This window comes from Wolffia australiana, chromosome 5, assembly GCF_029677425.1.
Source record: "Wolffia australiana isolate 7733 chromosome 5, ASM2967742v1".
NCBI lineage: Eukaryota > Viridiplantae > Streptophyta > Magnoliopsida > Alismatales > Araceae > Wolffia > Wolffia australiana.
In genome coordinates this window covers 5,852,964-5,874,437 of record NC_135839.1, presented here as the reverse complement: position 1 = coordinate 5,874,437, position 21,474 = coordinate 5,852,964, and the positions used below count along the sequence as shown (strand labels likewise).

General features: G+C 39.7%; 2 protein-coding genes across 5 annotated transcripts; one reads left to right on the top strand and one right to left on the bottom strand.

The window, feature by feature from the left end:
- Nucleotides 1-5,070: 5,070 nt before the first annotated feature.
- On the top strand, nt 5,071-17,506 carry LOC144702891 (mitogen-activated protein kinase 9-like). Of its 4 annotated transcripts, none has more exons than XM_078574898.1 (11): nt 5,071-5,187; nt 5,831-6,239; nt 6,325-6,452; nt 6,536-6,595; nt 12,505-12,654; nt 13,909-14,064; nt 14,150-14,287; nt 14,361-14,434; nt 15,044-15,145; nt 15,885-16,074; nt 17,301-17,506. In XM_078574898.1, the coding sequence occupies exons 2-11, from the start codon at nt 5,834-5,836 to the stop codon at nt 17,304-17,306; spliced, it is 1,410 nt and encodes a 469-aa protein (XP_078431024.1). In that variant the 5' UTR covers nt 5,071-5,187; nt 5,831-5,833; the 3' UTR covers nt 17,307-17,506. The 4 variants fall into 4 exon arrangements, with proteins under 4 accessions (XP_078431024.1, XP_078431023.1, XP_078431021.1 ...); XM_078574897.1 differs by having other exon boundaries at nt 17,120-17,506; XM_078574895.1 differs by lacking the exon at nt 17,301-17,506 and having other exon boundaries at nt 15,885-16,217.
- Nucleotides 17,454-19,545, bottom strand: LOC144702893 (uncharacterized). Its single transcript, XM_078574899.1, has 4 exons — nt 19,381-19,545; nt 19,224-19,305; nt 18,100-18,216; nt 17,454-17,647 (listed from the first exon to the last, which is right to left on the bottom strand). Exons 1-4 carry the CDS (start codon nt 19,497-19,499, stop codon nt 17,597-17,599), a joined length of 369 nt encoding a protein of 122 aa, XP_078431025.1. The 5' UTR covers nt 19,500-19,545; the 3' UTR covers nt 17,454-17,596.
- Between the last annotated feature and the right edge of the window lie 1,929 nt (nt 19,546-21,474).

Genomic DNA, 21,474 nt, shown 5'->3' with positions numbered 1-21,474 from the left:
TTTTATTAAATTCCAATGTCAAATAATTTTGAAAAATATCATAAATATAAAAATTTTAAAATTACACTAAAAAGGAATTCAAACGATTTAAGCTATGACAAATGCATATATGATCCTATGCATCCGAAAGTTACAATATTAATGTGATAAATATCATGGATCATAGTCCCTCTACTGTTGTTTAATTTTTGATGTTGTCCAAGTTGATATTTTTTTAGCTGAAACTTTTTTCTAGCTTATCATTTGCTCCTTTTAATTTCGACTCCATTTTCCTTCCAAATTCTTTAGAATCGTTAAGATATGATTATCCATAAACATGGTAAATAACTGCATCATATAATCCTTTGTTGGAATCCAGATAAAGTTGGAGAGTAGTAAATTCTTTGTTGGAATCCAGATCAAGGTGCCTTGTTCAACTTTGTATTTACATTACCATTCCATGAATTATAGGTTTTATCATGATTAATGACCTGCAACTCCCTAATGTCTTGGCATTATCCATCTACACGGTGCAACCTAAACGTGATTGGTCACACTTATTTATGAAATTTTACATACTTTGAATAATGTAATAATTTATTTTTCATTACCATATTGATCTCGAGATCCATACCTTTAAAATTCAATACCTCCCTCTCTTAAGGCCCATGTTTTATCAATTACAGATTAGCCCCATGTGATGTATGCCATCCTTAGTTTTTTATTGGGTTGACCAATTAAATATACTTTCCCCAAATCTGTTCCTACATTTTCTATAGCATCTTTATTTCTAGATTAATAATTCAACACTTTGTAGAAACTATGCATCAATCATCTGTTTGAGCTTCCATGGTACGGGAAATTCATAATAAATTCCTTAAATTTGTCGCAATGAGAGACGTTAATGAAGATACTTAAGGAATACCTACGAAAAAACCATTGAACCAAGGAGATAACTATTTAGCATTAAAGTTTCTATGATTTTTATAATAGGCATAGGAATTCCAGTAATATGAATCAATAATAATTTTTTCATAAATTATTTCAAGTAGGCACACATATATTATGTAGGGAAACTGTGAAAGCTATGAAAATATTCAAAATGTATTATTAATCTTGAAACTAACTATTGGCACCAAGGGCAAATGAATTGCAATAAATTTTATATTAACCATGGGATCATGTCGTTATATCATTTTCATTAGTATATATTATTGATTCTGAAGTATTGCGCTATCCCTCACTTCGAAGTTCGTCCATTTTTTGAATAATTCCTTAAATTTTCTCTTACAAAGTAATAGTTATCATGAGAAATAGAAATAAAATTATATATATTACATTTCATAAAAGGTTTTTTTTTATTACTAAGCTTATGCTGCAATAACTCATTTAACATATTGAAAAACATTCAAATAAAGCCTTTAAAATATAATCCAAAAATACACTTCTTACTAGAATAAAAAGATTTTACATACCGAAGAAGGTTCACCTTGTTTTCCCCTTATATCATTCTAGTTTTCCCTTATTTTTGTCTTCCCAGCATGGATATCCAAGCTGATTTGAATTTTTTTCTTTTAAATCAACATCCTTGGGATTCTGTCTTTGATCTATTAATGTTTTGGGCCTTTTTTCTTCTTACTGGAATAAAAAGATTTTATATACCGAAGAATGTTCACCTTGTTTTCCCCTTTTATATCATTCTAATTTTCCCTTCATTTTTGTGTTCCCAGCATGGATATCCAGGTTGATTTGATTTTTTTATTTTATATCAACATCCTTGAGACTCCGCCTTTGATCTATTCATGTTTTGGGCATTTTTTCTCCTTCTAATTTTCTGTTAAAAATCATTGTAAAAATTAATCTATTACAATGCACTTCGTGATAAAAACTCAAATCGGGAAAGGTCATTGGATAATATAAGACCTTTGCTACTTGCCTGAAAATTAGGACTTGGGTAATAATTTAATTAAATTAGCATTTCAATTAATAAAAAGTGTGTCCACATTTATTTTTTTGTCATTTATTACTAGTTATATCATTTTAAGGATAAATGTATTTAATTATCCTATACGGGTTCTTATATTATATATTCTGAATTTCTTTATTTTTATAAGTGGTATGTAATCTGATATACCATCCATTATCTTGGTTTTCGATGTTAGATATGACTAGGGACTCTTTTTTCATTTGTCTCAGCATATTTGTACAATAAGAAGGCTCACCGCATTATATATAAGGCATGTGTGAGGTGGGGTATGGATTGATCGAGCTAGCAGTGAAAATGTGTATTCATGTGCCATCCATTAGGCCCAACACCTATGAAATTCACCATGAGCTCCAAAAACTCACCTAATCGAGCATTAAAACTTGATGTGGCATAGATAATACCATTTGATCATTGATATGTGATTTCAACACGTCTCTAGAGAAAGAATGAGAAAGATAAAAAGATGGAGGAGGAATCAAGCAGCAAAGAGCAGTGCCAACTAAAAGATGACAGACATGGCTGATGGTACAATTAGGGAATGTCATGGTCCGGGCTTGGTTTTATCAAAAACCTAAACCAATGCCTTAAGTTTGTTCCAGTCTTGATATGATAAAGTTGAATGGTTAATCTCAAAGTCAAACTAAATATTTAAAGTCATATTTTTAACTAACATGAAGAGCTAAAGGTTAATATTGAAAAGATCTAAGGAGTGTTTTTGAGGGAGAGAGAGTTACCAAGCGGGAGATCGTGATAGGGAAAGAGAGAGGGATTACGAGAAGGAGAGAAATTGAGAGAGGGAGAGAGTGAGAGGGTAAGAGAACAAGTCAAAGAGGGTATTTGGTGAGACGGAAGAGATAGAGTTAGACAGCTAAAGAAGGGGAGATAGTGAGAGGGAAAGAGATAGATAGATAGATAGAGAGAGAGAGAGAAAGAGAGAGAGAGAGAGAGAGAGAGAGAGAGAGAGAGAGAGAGAGAGAGAGAGAGAGAAGTCGGAATGCATTTCAAAATGGAAACGAAGTACATGAGATTCATTTAAAATTTCCAATAGGCTCTGCCGTTTTGTTTCATTGATCAGAAAATAGAAAAATGGTTCACAAAGCAGAAAATTGAAATAGATAAAAATCAAAAACATCGGTACCAATCTGAAAAATACCTCCAGAAGGAATTTAGAAAAATCAACAGGACTAAGATTTCATGCCAACTTGAGAAAGAAGACAAAATAATAGCAAAAAAACAGGAAATTTCATCCCAATGGCATAGAGGAGAGAAGACTAGGGGTAGAGAGGCAACCAAAATGCCAGCTTTCTTTAAAAATATGAGTCCTGATTCTAATGTCTATCTGAATCATTACCAAGATAAAATGAGCGATCAGATTGAAAGACCCAATATTCAATCCAATTATCGATTCTAAGATTGACCATTAGATTTTATCTTAGGTTCAATAAATGCTCAATTACCACCGACGATTGATAACTGGCCATACTTGCCACGTGGTGACACTTGATTAGTCCAACCACTAAATAGCTGCTTGATCGCATCATGGTCCAACCTATAATATTGGGGAAAAAATACACCCCCTAAATCGGTCATTACGGAAGAGAAAAGCCCGTTCAAATATCTTAAATCGACCTAGATCAGCTGTATCTTTCACATGTATGATTAACTTATTATTATTCACGATATCCGATGGGAATATCCAGCCCAGGCCAATCGTGTGGCGGTCGTTCATCGTCAACAGTTGGTCCACGGACGGCACAGGTGGTGCACTGGATGGACGGTGCAGACTCGCCCGTCACATCAATCTCAACGACGATCCGACGACTTGGGAGCGCGCGCCGCGGCCATGCCGTTTCTGGTCGCCGTCACTCTCGAAGATGTTGACCTCCCAAGAGCCGTACAGATGTTTCAAACCATAAATTATGGGGACGGACGACGGGTGACGAATCGCGGATGCCGGAATATGGTGGACGGGACGGTGTATCGTTTCAGTATGCATTAGGAGATGGACGGAACGGATAACGGAATATGGTGGACGGGACGGTGTATCATTTCAGTGTGTATGAGGAGATGGACAGAATGGATGACGGGACGAGGACGGTTGTGAATCTTGAGTTTATTACATTTAAAGTTATGGATCGTTTGGGATGTGGATGATGGACAGGACGGGTCAAAGTTCGTCCTGTCCTACGTCCCAATTGTTAGAGTTTCGTCTAAATTGTTCTCTCGAGGGTTTGTCTCGTCCCATTTTTTCGTCCACGTCTCATCCCGTCCAAGAAATTGTTGTCCTGTCCAACATCCCGGGACAAAACAGGGTGTGCGTCAGAATTAGACCACTCTGAAATTGACATGTGGCGCAGCACGTGCGTCAGGCAGGTAGACCTGTCACGCGCATGCTATACTCCCACAGGACGAAATAACCGTCCCGTCCCCCGTCCAAGGCCCTAGACAAGATGGTTATTTAGCCCAAGAACAAAGCAATCATCCCGTCGGGGGAAAGATTCTTCGTCCCATCAATCGTCCGAAGTCCTGGACGGACGATTTTTTCATCCACGGGCAAAATTACCATCCCGTCCGCGTCCCTGCACTATAATTATGTCTTCCTTTTTGGAGGTCTGGACGGATGACTGATGACAGAAAGGGAGGGAATGAGCCCAACTGCCCAAAAAAAAACTAAACGAGGGAAAGAGCGAGAATTGGGAGAGGCTGAATGCCGGAACTGGAGTGAGCAAGAGTGTGTTATTTCCGTCATGTCCGTCATCTCGGTTCCAGACGAATGACAGAGTGGGACTAATGACATAATGATGAAGTTGATGAAATGCAGAATCTACTTAAATTTCATGTATAAACTATATAAAAAATTTAAAAAATGTATATCCACCCCTTCGTCCAGGACGGGACGGGACGAATGACGGACGACGAACGAGGACGATTGTCCACTTCGGAGACTGACGTAGAGAGATGAGCGCTGACCTCCTAACGAGCTGGCTTCCAAAGCTTGGGGTTTATCGTTATTTATTTAAATATTTGCAGAAGCGTGAGAGATGTGCGGAATTTTATTTTTATTTCCCAAAATGCCCTCGTCATTGGAGTATAAATACCCCTTTTCCTGCAACTGGTTGGCTTGAATCGGCTGCTTTTTCCCTCGCTCGGGTTCATGGTTGGAGATTGAGGCTGGCGTCTCTGCCTCCTGCTCTACCGCCACGCTTCTTCATCTTCCTAGAGTATGATCATTGATTTTAATTTGCTAATTTGCTCATTTGGTATCGTTTTGCTGATTGTATCCGCTTTGCACGGATTTACGTCGAGAGTGCGTCGTTGATGTTTTCCTAAATTATGGTTCATTGGTGATCGATAGGAATTCGCTCTTTTTTCTTTACTTGAGCTGAATTTTACCGCTTTTCAAGGATCGACGTCGACAGAGCGTTGTCGATATTTTCGTGGAGTATGATTCGGTGATAATGGATGGCAATTAGCTCGTTTCTTTCTAGATTTGCTGATTGTAACTTCTTTGCACGGAATTTACGGAGTCATTTTGCTGTTGAGATTTTCCTAGAGTATGATTCAGTGATAATCGATAGCAATTATCTCGTTTAGTTCTACTGGTTGTAACTTCTTTGCACGGATTTACATCGATAGTTTGTTGTTGAGCTTTTCAAGAGTAAGATTCATTGATAATCGATAGCAATTAGCTCGTTTGGTTCTGCTGGTTGTAACTTCATTGCACGGATTTACATCGATAGTTTGTTGTTGAGCTTTCCAAGAGTATGATTCATTGACAAATCAATAATTTTTTTGATTTTCAATTCTGTCTACTAATTGTTTCTGGTCCGTTTGTTCTTGAGATTCTGCTGGTTGTGTGCGCAGATCATGCCTGATTTGGAGTTCTTCACCGACTATAGCGAAGCGACGAGGTATCAGGTGAAGGAGGTCATCGGGAAAGGCAGTTATGGAGTTGTAGGAGCCGCTTTGGACTTGCACACTGGAGAGAGAGTAGCGATTAAGAAGATTAAGAATGTCTTTGAGCAAGTTTCTGATGCCATGCGGATTCTACGAGAGATTAAACTGCTCCGGCTTCTCCGCCATCCTGATATCGTGGAGATAAAACATATCATGCTGCCTCCCTCACAGAGAGAGTTCAAGGATATCTATGTTGTGTTTGAGCTGATGGAGTCCGATCTTCATACTGTCATTGAGGCGAATGACGATCTCACTCCTGAGCATCATCAATTCTTTCTTTACCAGCTCCTCAGAGCTTTGAAATTTATTCATTCTGGTAAGTAACCCTCTCCTCAATCGATCTAATTGCGATTGAATGTATTATTACTTCGATAATGAATCTTATTTTTTATCTTGTGCAGCCAATGTCTTCCACCGAGATCTGAAACCGAAGAACATCCTTGCTAACGCGGATTGCAGGTTGAAAATCTGTGATTTTGGGCTTGCGCGGGTGTCTTTCAACGATTCCCCGTCAGCTATATTCTGGACCGTATGATGTTCTATTATTAATTAAATTAACTTTTCCGCGTCATTCAATGCAAGAACTTGCATGATCTTTTCTTATTTGATTAGGATTACGTTGCAACGAGATGGTACCGAGCTCCTGAGCTTTGTGGTTCCTTCTATTCTAACGTAAGGCGATATATATTTTTGTTCAATTGATGAATCGTGACTAATTCTTATTTTATCTCGCCAAATATGCTTGTCTTAAGGTTATTTACACTCGACCAATCTGATAAGTTCTATGCAATGAAATACAAGAGGAAACACAAACACAGAGCAGATCGGTGCCCTGTTGACTAACGCCGTTGACCAAGAAGTTACTAAATAAAGTCCCGAGGGTATTTCCCTATAAATAAGACGGAGGTCCAGGTATGAAGCAGGGATTTTTCTTGAAAGTAACTCGGCAGTTACGTCGGGAGGCCGAAGCAGCTGGAGAGAGTTCAACAGCTGATCGGAGGGAGGTGCACGACTCGTCGGGCCGCCCAAGAACTAGGAGTCACTAGAAGTCGGAAGATTCGAGAGGCATCGTCAAGATCTTGGCCGATCGCGGAGAAGCAGCCTCGGGGTGAGAGTATCCCGATCCGCGAAGATCTGATCGGAAGAGATCTAGAAGTTGTAATTTCGAATTCGGAAGACATTAGGGAAGAAATAATGAATTTCGAACATTGATACTTCTACTTGTATCAATCTGGTATCAGAGCAAACGATCCGCGGCATCAACCGTACCAAATATCGAGATCGGCAAGGAATTCGACGAAAGCACTCAACGATAGCGGAACAGTGATTGGTCAAGATTTATTTGGGCTTGGGCAAGCTATCCAAGATCATTATGGAAGACAGCAAGGAAAAAGGGAAGGCGATGCAAAGCGATTTAAGTACCTGTACCAGCGGAGATCCTGGTCGGCATAATGCAACAGCTCCAACTTATGAATTCAAACTGGAAACGATTCCAGCTTCGGCGCTAAACCAGTCCCAGAGGAGAACCAAGGTACAATCGAGTCCAGACACTTCAAGACAATCCTTCTGACCAAAAGAATGTATACCGAAGGGAGACTTGCCTTATTTCAATGGCGCCAATGCACAGATGTGGTTGAACTGTGTTGAAAGATTCTTTTCAGTCAACAGACTCACCGACGAGAAGCTGCAGTTAGTCTCACTGCATATGGAAGGACCTGCACAGGGGTGGTTTATATACACCGAGAAGAATTTTGGATTCGATAACTGGCTGGTATTCCGACATTTCTTTGAAAAAAGATACAATTTCTCAGTAAGGACTCTCTGTATTCAGCTTATGAATCTCAAACAGACAGGCACCGTATCAGAGTATCGGTCAGAGTTTGAAGACTTGGTGGCTTTCTTATCACATATACCAGCAGACGTCCAAGAATCGGCGTATCTCAAAGGGTTGAAACCTGAAGTACGCGTAGAGCTAAACAAATATCGTCCCTATGGCATACAGGACATTATGGACTACTCGCTTGAGGCAAAGAGTAACTTGGCCATTTTAGATGGACAAGAGCAATCGGCGCCAGTTGTTCAACCTGCTTCAAGACCAGCTCTCAATAACTATCAGAGATCGGTGGTGGCAGGAAGAGGGGAAGGTCCAGCTCAAAGACACCCCCCAAGAGAGGCACCAAACCCAATCAGACAAGAAATACCTCTGAAGGAAAACAGAAAGAGACTTACTCGACTCTCCCCTGAGGAATTTTTACAAAGGCGAGAAAAGGGTCTATGCTACAATTGCAATGAGAGGTACACTCCAGGTCATAGATGTCAAAAGAAATTGAGTATATATATGCTTCAAGAAGATGTTGAAGAAGAAGAGCAACCGATAACGGAGGAAGACCTCATGCAGCTGGATGAAGCACCTCTGATAAGAGGAGAATTTATGTCAATTCAAGGGTCAAAGGTGGTCACCGGGCCCAGACCCGCTCCTTTCAGACTCTGGGGCCGACTCTACAACCAACGAGTGACTATTCTTATTGATGGTGGGGCCACTTTCAACTTCATTAAACCAAAAGTGATCCAACAGTTGAAGATACAGGTTACACCATATCATAAATTTAGCACTACCTAGGGTGGCGGATTTCGACAAACGGAGGGAGTATGTTTGAATCTCCCAATAGAAATGCAAGGGCTGACATTCACTCAAAACTTCATTCCATTTCCCTTGGGGAGTTGTGATATTATTCTTGGCGTACCCTGGTTGAAAACTCTGGGGTGGTTTCACTGTAACTATCACCATCTTATGATCAAATTTTATCTGGATGGGCAGGTCCATACTATTATTTCCGACCCAGAGCTGAATGCGTTGAGATTTACAAAGTTTGCCATTGATCAAGCTCATCAAGAGTGGGAAGAGTCAATGACCTACATTAACGACGCCAAAGATCAGCCTGCATACTCAACTTATGAGGTACTTGCTCTCTCTCTAGATCATGGTCTGCCTTGGTTAAGAGAATGTTACCCATATGTTTTTGAGCAACCGACTGAATTACCCCCATTCCGTGATTGTGATCATCGAATACATCTGGTTCCCGGGGCTAGTCCAGTTAATAAAAAACCTTATAGATACTCACACACCCACAAAAATGTATTGGAAGAGTTGGTACAAGAACTTCTGGAATCAAAAATTATTCAACACTCCAATAGCTGCTTTGCAAGCCCAGCATTATTAGTCAAGAAAAAGGATGGCGGCTTTAGATTATGTATTGATTACAGAGCTTTAAACCAGTTAACAGTACCCAACAGATTTCCAATCCCCATGGTAGATGAACTGCTGGAAGAGTTGCAGGGGATGACGGTCTTTTCAAAAATCGATCTAAAATCCGGATATTATCAAGTGAGAATGCATCCTAGTGATATTCACAAGACGGCATTTAAAACGCATCATGGCCACTTCGAGTTCCAAGTTATGCCATTCGGATTGTCCAATGCTCCGGCAACATTTCAAGCACTTATGAATTCTATTTTCTACCGACATCTTAGGAAGTTTGTATTGGTGTTCTTTGATGATATCCTAATATACAGCAAGGATTTCCAACAACATGAGCAACACCTTAAGGTTGTATTTGACTTACTGACGAGTAATAAGCTTCATATCAACCCGAAGAAGTGCAAGTTTGGGTGTAAATTCATCGATTTCCTGGGTCATATTATATCAGCTGAAGGAGTGTCCACAGATCCCTCAAAAATAGAGGCAATAACACAATGGAAGACACCTATCACTATCAAGGAATTGAGGGGATTTCTTGGACTGACTGGTTACTATCGAAGATTTGTGTCAAATTATGGGGCCATCGCCCAACCTCTGACCACCCTTCTGAAAAAGAATTCCTTCCATTGGACAGAAAAAGCTGATGCTTCCTTTGAAAGTCTGAAACTAGCCCTGTCCAGGACTCCAGTATTGAGGTTACCAAATTTCTCATTGCCTTTTATCATTGAGACAGACGCCTCAGATATAGCCGTGGGAGCTGTTTTATTGCAAGAAGGCCACCCAATAGCCTATTTCAGCAAGGCCTTTCCCAACCCCACACGGTATAAATCCATACGAGAGAGCTCATGGCAGTAGTTTGGGCCGTCAACAAATGGAAGCACTATCTTATGTTCAACAAATTCATTATACACACAGATCAGTTTAGCCTACGCTACTTAACAGAGCAAAAAGAAGTGCCTACTCAATACCACCGATGGGTGTCAAAATTATTGGGGTACAACTTCGATATTCATTACAAGGCAGGGAAGAATAATGTGGTAGCTGATGCATTATCTCGCTCTCAACCAGAGATCTCAGGAGAGTGCCTCTCACTTTCGATGACACATTGGCTGGACAAGATAAAACTCATGCAAGAAGTCAAAGATGATCCGAAGCTGGGAGAAATTTATAAAAGAATTGAAAGTGGCAGCGAACAAAATTCCAATTACACTATTTACCAGGGGTTACTACTTTACAAGGGAAGAATCATCTTACCGACCAACTCTTCTTTAATTGCTGCGATCCTAAAGGAATTCCATGATTCGAAGGTGGGAGGACATGGGGGTTTTCATAGGACCCTCAAAAGAATAACTCAACAAGTCTCCTGGCCCGGTATGAGAAGGACTATCAAGACATATGTGAATCAATGCCCAACATGTCAACAGCAAAAATCCTCCACATTATCACCAGCAGGACTGTTACAACCTCTACCAATCCCCAATCAAATCTGGGAGGATATCACCATGGATTTCATTGAGGGTTTACCCAAATCGGAAGGGTTTGACTCCATTTTGGTGGTGGTTGACCGCTTAAGTAAATACAGTCATTACATCGCAGTCAAGCACCCATACTCGGCTTCCACTATTGCTGAAATATTCGCTAAGGAGATTGTCAGACTGCACGGGATACCAAACTCCATCAGATCAGATAGAGGCAGCCTGTTTACCAGTCACTTCTGGAAGGAATTACATCGACTGCAAGGCACCCAACTCAAATTCAGCTCATCATACCACCCAGAGACAGACGGTCAGTCTGAAGTCACCAACCGAGGGTTAGAATGTTATTTAAGATGCTTCACTTCAGAGAAACCTAAGAATTGGAAGAATTGGCTACACTGGGCTGAATATAACTATAATACTTCCTATCACACGTTGATCAAGACTACTCCCTTCAAGGCAGTATATGGGCGTGATCCACCTTCACTGGTTCGCTATGGGTCAACTTCCTCCCCTTTCGATTCTATTGACCAGCTGCTGGTAGAAAGGGATATTATGCTCACAACCTTGAAACTGCACTTATCAAAGGCGCAATCAAGAATGAAAATTCAAGCTGATAAACATAGACGAGATGAGGAATTTGTGGAAGGCGATTGGGTCTACTTAAAGATACGACCATACAGAATGAAATCACTAGCAAAAGGGGTGTGCGAGAAGTTGAGTCCAAGGTTTTTTGGGCCTTACCAAATTACTAAAAAGATAGGATCAGTCGCCTACAAATTAGATCTGCCCCTTACTTCCTCACTGCATCCTGTCTTTCATGCATCTTTATTAAAACGAGCACTAGGGTCTCCCCACCAGTATGCTCAACATTTACCCCCTTATCTGACTGATGAATATGAATGGCAGGTATATCCAGAGAAAATACTTAAGGTTCGGCAAACTCCCTACGGAACAGAGGTCTTAGTCAAGTGGACCAAACTCCCCATCAACGAAGCCACGTGGGAGTTGTTACATCGGTTTCGCAAATCATTTCCAGAATTCCAGCTTGAGGACAAGCTGGATCTACAAGGGGAAGGTATTGATAAGTTCTATGCAATGAAATACAAGAGGAAACACAAACACAGAGCAGATTGGTGCCCTGTTGACTAACGCCGTTGACCAAGAAGCTACTAAATAAAGTCCTGAGGGTATTTCCCTATAAATAAGACGGAGGTCCAGGTATGAAGCAGGGATTTTTCTTGAAAGTAACTCGGCAGTTACGTCGGGAGGCCGAAGCAGCTGGAGAGAGTTCGACAGCTGATCGGAGGGAGGAGCACGACTCGTCGGGCCGCCCAAGAACTAGGAGTCACTAGAAGTCGGAAGATTCGAGAGGCATCGTCAAGATCTTGGCCGATCGCGGAGAAGCAGCCTCGGGGTGAGAGTATCCCGATCCGCGAAGATCTGATCGGAAGAGATCTAGAAGTTGTAATTTCGAATTCGGAAGACATTAGGGAAGAAATAATGAATTTCGAACATTGATACTTCTACTTGTATCACAATCACAATAAAAAGTATTTGTTTCTTCTAAAAAACTTGTCAGCTTAGAATCCAAGTTCAATGGAAAGCTCATAGTTTTAGCCCCAAATAATCGATCAAAGTTTGGTTTCAAACGGAAAAATCATTGCTTTCGTTTCATTGGGTTCTAGAAATAATTGAAGATGAATTGAGTTATCTACTAAATGATTTATAGTTTGTGATTGATGAATTGTGAGTGGTTGTTCTTTGATCTTGCCGAGAATGATTGATTTAAAGCGTGCTTGATTGGGAGGAAGTTTGTTATGAGCAGAGTGAGTCTGTGACTGCAGTATACACCGGCGATCGACATTTGGAGCATTGGTTGTATATTTGCGGAGCTTTTAACTGGAAGACCCCTGTTCCCAGGCAGGAGCGTATCTCATCAGTTGGAGCTCATCACGGATCTTCTGGGAACTCCTTCAGCAGTATCCATTTCAAAGGTTTTTGACTGTCTCTCCCCATCTGTTCCTCTCTCTCCCCTCGCTTACCTCTCTCTCTCTCTCTCTCTCTCTCTATTTGTGCCTTTCTCTTCTCTCTCCCCTCATTTTTTCCTCCCTCACTTTCTCCTCTTCTCGTCTGTTCCTTTCTCTTCTCTTTCTCTCTCCTCTTTCCATCTGTTTCATCTCTCTATCTCCTCTTTCCATCTGTTCATCTCTCTCTCTCTCCTCTTTCCATCTGTTCATCTCTCTCTCTCCTCTTTCCATCTGTTCATCTCTCTGTCCTCTTTCCATCTGTTCATCTCTCTCTACTCTTTCCATCTGTTCATCTCTCTCTGTCCTCTTTCCATCTGTTCATCTCTCTCTGTCCTCTTTCCATCTGTTCATCTCTCTCTCCTCTTTCCATCTGTTCATCTCTCTCTCTCTCCTCTTTCCATCTGTTCATCTCTCTCTCTCCTCTTTCCATCTGTTCATCTCTCTCTCTCCTCTTTCCATCTGTTCATCTCTCTCTCTCCTCTTTCCATCTGTTCATCTCTCTCTGTCCTCTTTCCATCTGTTCATCTCTCTCTCTCCTCTTCCCATCTGTTCATATCTCTCTCCTCTTTCCATCTGTTCATCTCTCTCTCCTCTTTCCATCTGTTCCTCTCTCTCTCTGTCGATCTGTTCCCCTCTCCCTCTTTCTTCCTGTTCCTTTCTCTTCTCTCTCTCCTCTTCTCATCTGTTCCTCCCTCTCTCTCTTCTCTTTCCATCTGTTCCTTTCTCTTCTCTCTCTCGCTCCTCTTCTCATCTGTTCCTCCCTCTCTCTCTCTTCTCTTTCCATCTGTTCCTTTCTCTTCTCTCTCTCTCTTCTCTTTCCTTTTGTTCTTTTCTCTTTTCTCTCTCTCCCATCTGTTCATCTATCTCTCTCCTCTTCCATCTGTTCCCCCTCCTTTCTTTCCATCTGTTCTTTTCTCTTCTTTCTCTCTCCCCACCTGTTCCTCTCTCTCTCTCATCTTCCCATCTTTTCCGTTCTCCTTCCCTCTCTCTGTCTCCGTTTCTTTTATCTCTTTCTCACTGTCTGTTCCTTCTCTTCTCTCTCTCTCTATCCCTCTTTCTCTCCTCCAATCAATCCTTTTGTACCCCACTCCGTTCCTCCACCACATCCATGCCTGTCTGTCTTCCTCTCCCTCCTTTGCTGTTGTTGCCTTTTTTCCGCTCTCTGGGATAAAAGTGTAATTAAATTTATTCGAATTGACTTTCAGACATTTTACACTGCAGATCCGAAACGAAAAAGCCAACAAATACCTGAGAAACATGAGGAAGAAGGATCCGATTCCCTTCTCAAAAAAATTCCCAAATGTCGATCGGTTGGCACTTCATTTACTCGAAGGACTTCTTGCATTTGATCCTAAGGATAGACTCAGCGCTGAAGAAGTAAGGTCATTAACGGGGAAAAAGAAAATTAAATGTGCAACTAAGGGCATGAATCTTACTCATTCAGATGAAATCTGACATGTAGGCCCTTGCTCATCCATATTTCCATGGTTTAGCCAACGTAAACTTTGAGCCAGTCATGAAGCCCATCCCCCAATCAGAGTTTGATTTTGAGAAAAAGAAACTGAATAAAGATGATGTCAGAGAACTAATTTATTGTGAGGTATTGAGTTTCACTTTATTCATTTTTTCATTTAAAGCATTCTGAAGTTCATATAAGCATAAATTGTCGACAGATACTCGAGTATCATCCACAGATACGCAAAGAATACAACTGCGGTGAAGACCTGACAAGCTTCTTGTACCCAAGGTAATAACTTTTTTCTTTTCCTTTGATGGTAATTAGTGATTGATTGAGTTTCCGTCGTTTTTTTGCGCAGTCAATAAATTTTTGCGCAGTCAATCATAGATCTGGGCTTGTAGCCATTGTTATCATCTATTGTTTCTTTCTATCGTTTTATCTTCATTTCCAAGACCTTTCTTGATGGAAGCCCCAAGGTCTCTATCAGTGATCAATGATATTTGAAAATTCTCTTCTCTATCGGGAAATTTCTACTCAGTTAATCTTCAATATTTTTGAAGATTTAATGATATATTCCCGTTCATAAGATTCGCCTCTGAAAACAATGGTTGAGTCACCTTTGAAACCCTTCATTCATTTTCCATCTTTTAGTGTTTTCCGGTCTCTTAATTTTTGGAATAAAGAATTAAATCTTTTTCCTTCCAAAAGTCCGGTGAAATATTTATATTTTTACCAAAGTTGAGTTGTTCAGGATGCCTTTCATTATTAATACCTTCAAACAAGCGTATGTATTATCGTGTATTCACTTTTTCATTCTATTTTTAAAATTTGTGTCCTTCGGAGATATCGTATTCTTCCCTAGAAACTTTTTTCTGACCAAGAGGTGTCTTTCTGCAGTGGAGTTGACCGGTTTAACACGCAGTTTACACACTTTGAAGAGAACGATGGGAATCAAGAAACAAGCACGCCTCTCAGAAGGCAGCACGCATCTTTGCCCAGGTTAATAAGAATAAGAAATTAAATGTTTTTTTTTCTAGTTTTACTTTAATTTGACTGGATGTGCCTATTTTGTTTATTTCATTTCTCCCTAAATATTTCCTTATTTAATGTGAATAAAAATTGACATTTATGGTTTTTATGTATTTTAATTTCACTGGACCCACTTATTTCTTTTTTTTTTCCCTCTCTAAAACCATTTCCCTAACACGCAGTTTACACACTTTGAAGAGAACGATGGGAATCAAGAAACAAGTAAAAAATGACAAGTCTCGTCTTACGATTTTATCTTTGTTTCATTGCTTTCTATTCCCTCTTCCCTATTTAATGCAAATAAAAATGTCGTTGATGGTTTTTTGCCTTTTTTTTTCCATTTTCCTATGCCGACATCTTTACGCTGGCTGATTATGCAATTGAAAGGTGACGTCTCGTTTTGGATTTTTTCATTTCTGGCTATGCCATCTTTTCCTCTGTTTTGTGCAAATAAAATGTCTCGTTTTGTTTTTTTAGTGTATTTTAATTTTACTGGACCTGCATATTTTGTGTTTTTTTCGTTTTACCTGTCCTATGGCAACTTTGCCCAGGCTTATTATGCAAATAAAAAATAATTTTCTTGTTTTCCATTTTTTCCTCATCTGTGCAAATTTAAACTGGGATTTCTCATTTAGTGGGTTTATTTTAATTCTCTTGGATTTTTGCACATCTTGATTATTTATTTTCTCTCTCCTCCGTCATCTTTTAGGGAGAGAATTGGCTCTCCGATGGATGAAACTCCCGGCGGCCTAAGCATTGAATCTGTAAAGAGAAGCCCGGCCTCAGTTTCCCCGTCATCGCCGTTGATGGCTGAAAGCTGTGCGAGACGTTTTTTGACGCATAGTGCCAGCATCGGCGCTTCTAGGAGTATTTTGGTCAATGATAGAGGAAACTCAGAAGTAAGGCTTTTCTTTTCAAGAGAGAATATTGAATCTTTCTTTTTAAATTGCCCCATATCTTGGTGTAATCGTAATTTCAGTTTCTTATCAGATTATCTCAAATTTTGGGTCTTCAAATAAATATACGTCAATTCTCTAAGCTATTGCTATGTGTCGTTTATTTAAAAAATTATCGTATGATAACTACTGAGTTTTCAGTTTTTACTGTGTGGACTCATGCGGTTAGCTTTAAATTATAATTCCTTGAAAACATTATTAACAGATAGATGGACTTAGATTGTGTTTTCGATAATCATTCTATTTGAATATTCTTTTGCAGATAATCTTCGATCATAATTTTGGGTTAGTTGGATTTGTTTTTAAATATATTTTATTTATAGGAATAAATCTTAACAGATTGATTGAGTCGGATTATATTTTCAATTATGATTTTTTTGAAATGCTTAGCATGCCATCTTGTAATTTGAGATTTCAGATTGTATAGGGCGAACCATCCATCAAATCCGTGACAATCATCATTTTACTTTTACAATTCTTACCAGATAATCTAGGATAATGGGTTTTCAGATAATACTCTGCAGACTCATTGGGTTAGTTTTAAGTATCATTTATTTCTAAAAAGAATTCTATACATATTGAAATCGTGGTTCGAAATTTCATTCTATTTCGAAAAGTCTTTGCATGTTATTTGAAACCTTGAGATTTTTTACTGTAGAATGGGACCTTGAAATTTAAAATATCATTTTACTTCAAACGTTCTTAGAAGGTCATGCTGTTGACTCGTTGGGTTAAGCTTTAGATATCTGTTATTCCTAAGAAAGATTCTTAACAGCAGATGAAATTGGATTTCATGTTCAAATGTCATTCATTTTGATAATTCTTTGTACATAATCTTATGAACCCATGTTATGACCACCATATATCAATTTTGTTGAAAAATTATCAGCAGATAACCTTGGATTTTGAGATCTCAGACTTTATCATGTGAGCCATTGTGTTGGTGCTAAAAATCATTAATTTTAATTAAAAATGATGTCATAATCAGGGGGGACAGAATGATGAGCCGCCAGAGGACACTGATGGGTTGCGGCAGTGGATTTCTGCGTTGCACGTGTGATGCAATGGAAGACCCATCACTGTTCTGGGTTCATCATAGCGCCCATGTTGGTGTGAATTACCTTTTTTTCTCTCTATCTCTCTCTTCTTTCTCTCTCTGCAACCTGCAGGATTAGGAACTGATGGGCTGATCATACTGGGGAGCTGTGTCTCAAGGAGTCCCCCATGGTACTGTTTATTTACTGTTATATTATGATTTTCACTTTATAAACATAGCATACATGTCAATGATCTGGTACATGACTTCAGTATTAGAATGATAATGGGCAGAACCTCTGGTTTTAAATTCTATCATCACGTTCAATATTTATTATCATCATTGTAATTTCAAGTTTAATTTTCACCTTGGCCGATGAGATTGAAGAAAATCTTGCTCTAATGAATTTATATCTGCAGTCCCGGACAGTCAACCGCTCCCATCTAACTGACCATGCGATAGGAGATGTGCCATATATTGCTGAAAAAAGGGAAAATAAATTTGGTGAGGCGAAAAAAATTCCCAAAATATCACTTGAAACGTTCTTTACAAGAACGTATCATCGGCATTCCAAAGGAAGAAACCCAACATAAAATTCACACGTGCGAATGTTCGCACGTGTGAATTGTGCCGAAAGAATTTTCCAATCGCAAAGCTTATCAGACTCCATTCCAGTTCAAACGTAAAACAATGATTTTTTCTTAATTTATTTTCAGCAAAACAGGAGAAAATCAGGACAGAACTGTTGAAATCTAGGTTTAGAATAACACATATTTACCGACTTTCGTTTCATGATTACGGAAAACAGTTTTAGTAGTGCTCGACGACATCAATTCAAGTAAGCAAAACCAGGTGAATTTGTTGATGAGAAAATAGCGGCGGAGTTTATGTAGAAAAAAATGGAGATAGAATCTGAGGAAGGTGGATCTTACAGAGTGATAAGCGTAAGGTGGTTTGCCTTGACGTTCAAAGTGTTTTGCCATGATGCAAAATTCGATCGGGCCCCATTCTTCTTCCTCGAAGCAATTTCCCAGCGCTGCCTTGTAAAGCTGTTCAAAAAAACCATATTCATTCAAACTTTTTGCGATTTTACTTTGATCGATGCTTAAATTGCCCAAGTTCTCAGATCATCGTTGGCTTTTTTCTGAAGAATTTTCGCCCTAATATCTTACATCACGACGATTTCCCGATTTTCAGAGTGAATACCCAAATCCCCCAATTCCCACGTTCTTCTATCTTGTATTTCTTTTTGGAAAAATTTCAGCCTTTAACTTTCCCCAATCGTTCCGTAATTTCTTCAATGACAACGTGATTACCTAATATCTTCTCTTGTAGAACAACACGGCAAAAAGAAGAACAATAATTTTGCAAGTTTACTTAGATCGATGCAACCTAGTCTTACTTTTCAGCAGAAATTCAGTAGATTTCAGCCTCAGCTTTCCCCAATCATTCTGTAATTTCTCCAATGACAGCGTCATTACCTATTTTCTTCTCTTGTCGAATTGTTCTCACTTTTCAGCGGAAATTCACTAGATTACAGCCTTTACCTTTCCCTATCATTCCGTAATTTCTCCAAAGCCAACGTTTCTTCCCTTGTAGAACAACACCGCGAAAAGAAGAACAACAATTTTGATACTTTACATTGATCGTACGCAACCTAGTCTAGCTTTTCAGCAGAAATTCGCTAGATTTCAGCCTTAACTTTCCCCAATCATTCTGTAGATTCTCCAATGACAACGTGATTACCTAATTTCTTCTCTTGTCGAATCGTTCTTACTTTTCAGCCGAAATTCACTAGATTACAGCCTTAACCTTTCCCAATCATTCCGTAATTTCTCCAATTACAACGTCATTACCTAATTTCTTCTCGTGTAGAACAACACAGCGAAAAGAAGAACAATAATTTTGATAGTTTGCATTGATCGACGCAACCTAGTCCAACTTTTCAGCGGAAATTCGCAAGATTTCATCCTTCGATTCCACTGTTCATCTCAAATACCTTGATTCCCTCTCTTGAGATAAAGATAAAGGCAAAATGAAGAACAATTCGACTAACCTTCGCCGTATCAGTCAAAAGCTCCGTTCCCGCAGGATAAGAGGCGTAGAACTGATCCGCTCTCGAGTATCCCGCCCTCGTTCTGCGCCAAAATCTCCACAGATTCAGAGACGGCGTACAACAAAAAAAAATTCAAATCACGAGAAGAAGATCGGACGTGTTGTTCGTGTAAACGTAGGTGAGGCAGGCGACGAAGGTGTAGAAACCGGCAAAGCCTACCGCGCGCCGAAATCTCTGGATCTTCGCCACCTCCTTCAATCTCCCGTAGAGCTCCATCTTTCCTTCCGCGAACTAGCGCGGATGAAATACCTGCTCGGAATTCAAAACTCGGTTCTTATATAGGGCTCAGGAAAAACCCCGGGTAAATCTTAACCGTCCATCCCTCTACCTGCCTTCTAGGGCTAGGATTGAGCCACTTGGGATGATAGATCTTGGAAATAGTGGTGTGATTCGTTGGCTTAATTGACGGGGATGATTTCGTTGTTGTTGTTTGTCGTCGTCATCGTCTTCCTCCCATTGATGAGAGATGTGACTAGGGTTTGATGGTCCCGGTCCGGTTCGTTCTTGTTTGGTCCCGATCCGGATCGGTTCCAATCTGGTCACATTGAGTAATCAATGTCAAAGTCAAATTAGAAAAGTTATGCTGATAGTAATGTTAAATATCTTTTACATCAAGTGGATGCCCACTAATGTTCAAATATATGGATCTATGCTGAGCTCAAGAGAAGCCTCTCGGTCGAGCTGAATTTGATATTTTTAGAATTTTATAAAAAAGTATTAAATAATATACGTTCTGTTCCGGTTCGGTTTGACCCTTGGACCTAAACCTATTTGGCTAACTGGTCCATTTCCAAATGGAGGACCTACGGTCCCGGTTCGGTCTGGTCAAACTGGTCCCCGGTCCTAAATGTCCAACCCTAGATGTGACACTGATGTCTCTCGTCTCTGGATCTTCTCCACTGTCTTCCATTTTTTGTTTAACGGGTGCTTGTAAAGGCCTAAATGAATCTGAACAATCTGATCCTTCTACCTGCCACTTGGGTTTGTCGGATGATGATTTTGTAATCCTTCTCGTCATCCTGTTTTGGTAGTGTTTGTCCTCACTGATGACCAGCTGTCATTTGTCCGGGTCAGGTTGAAAATGATGATGACTATTGTTGGGTTTCCTGACCATTATTGATGACCTGAAGAGGATTCTCACAGCAAAATAAAAATGAATTGAGACAGACCTTTTAAATCTAAAAGTGAAAACACGTTGGTTGAATTATCTTACATGAAATTGAATTCACTATCTGTTTGGTTCCTTGAACGAGTTGTCGCAGGCCACATAAATGACTGGCCTCTCTATATGTTGACTACATCCTTAGTGCATAGAATCCCATATTTGATATCATATATTTGATAATCACTGCCATTGACCTTGAAAGGATTATCTCACCATTTTGATTGCATTGGGAAGGGGATAGCACCCGAGAGAGGGAGAATGAGGGACACGTGAGAAAAACTTGCATTGGTGTTCTTTCGTATTCGGGATTTATATCCTTCAAAACAAAGGGAGTTTTCATTGGAAACCTTTCATTTTAAATGTACTCTTTTGTGGTCCTAAAAACTGTGTGACCCTATGGGCCAATTTACTAGTCTAGTTATAACTATGGTCGATCATGTGGCCATTGGGATTTGAAGTGAAAACAATTGGGAGAACTCATGATACCTTGGGTGAAAGTTGAGAATAGTGAAAATTTTTTACCACACTCTTCAACATAAGCTTAGGTGTATCACCGAAGCTTTAAGAAGTTATCTTGCAACCCGTATGACAACCAGGACAGTAAAGACATCTTAGTTGATAGCTCAGTGCGAGGAGAACCACTTCCAACTTTTTTTTGGCTACATATAATCAGGAGGAGACCAATACATTATTGACTAGCTGACCCATTTGACCCCCCCTTTGGTGGAGGACAAGTTATCATGACACAACACAGGTTCAGCTGCATCACATAGATGGATTATGGCTCTTGGATATCAAGGAAATGAGATAATGGCATTAAGAGATCATTCTGTCCCTCTTCATTACAGACCCATCACCGTATGTGCACCCATTAGGGAAAGGATCCTTAAAAGTTGATAGAAGATCTCTCAAGAGTATGTGATTATTTCCGCTTACTCTTAGAGACAGAGCAAATGAATGTTTTTAAGATTTTATCATTCTTGAGTCAGAATCATTGGATGAAATAAACAAAGACTTTCTAAAAAA

Bases quoted from the DNA above. Each gene is read 5' to 3' on its own strand.
- LOC144702891 (XM_078574895.1), top strand. From the start codon at position 5,834: ATGCCTGATTTGGAGTTCTTCACCGACTATAGCGAAGCGACGAGGTAT. The intron at 6,453-6,535 runs GTATGATGTTCT...TTATTTGATTAG, and splicing joins CGTCAGCTATATTCTGGACC to GATTACGTTGCAACGAGATG. The intron at 14,435-15,043 runs GTAATAACTTTT...GTCTTTCTGCAG, and splicing joins ACAAGCTTCTTGTACCCAAG to TGGAGTTGACCGGTTTAACA.
- LOC144702893 (XM_078574899.1), bottom strand. From the start codon at position 19,499: ATGGAGCTCTACGGGAGATTGAAGGAGGTGGCGAAGATCCAGAGATTT. The intron at 19,306-19,380 runs GTCCGATCTTCT...ATTTTGGCGCAG, and splicing joins TACGTTTACACGAACAACAC to AACGAGGGCGGGATACTCGA. The intron at 18,217-19,223 runs GTTAGTCGAATT...TTTTTTGAACAG, and splicing joins TTTTGACTGATACGGCGAAG to CTTTACAAGGCAGCGCTGGG.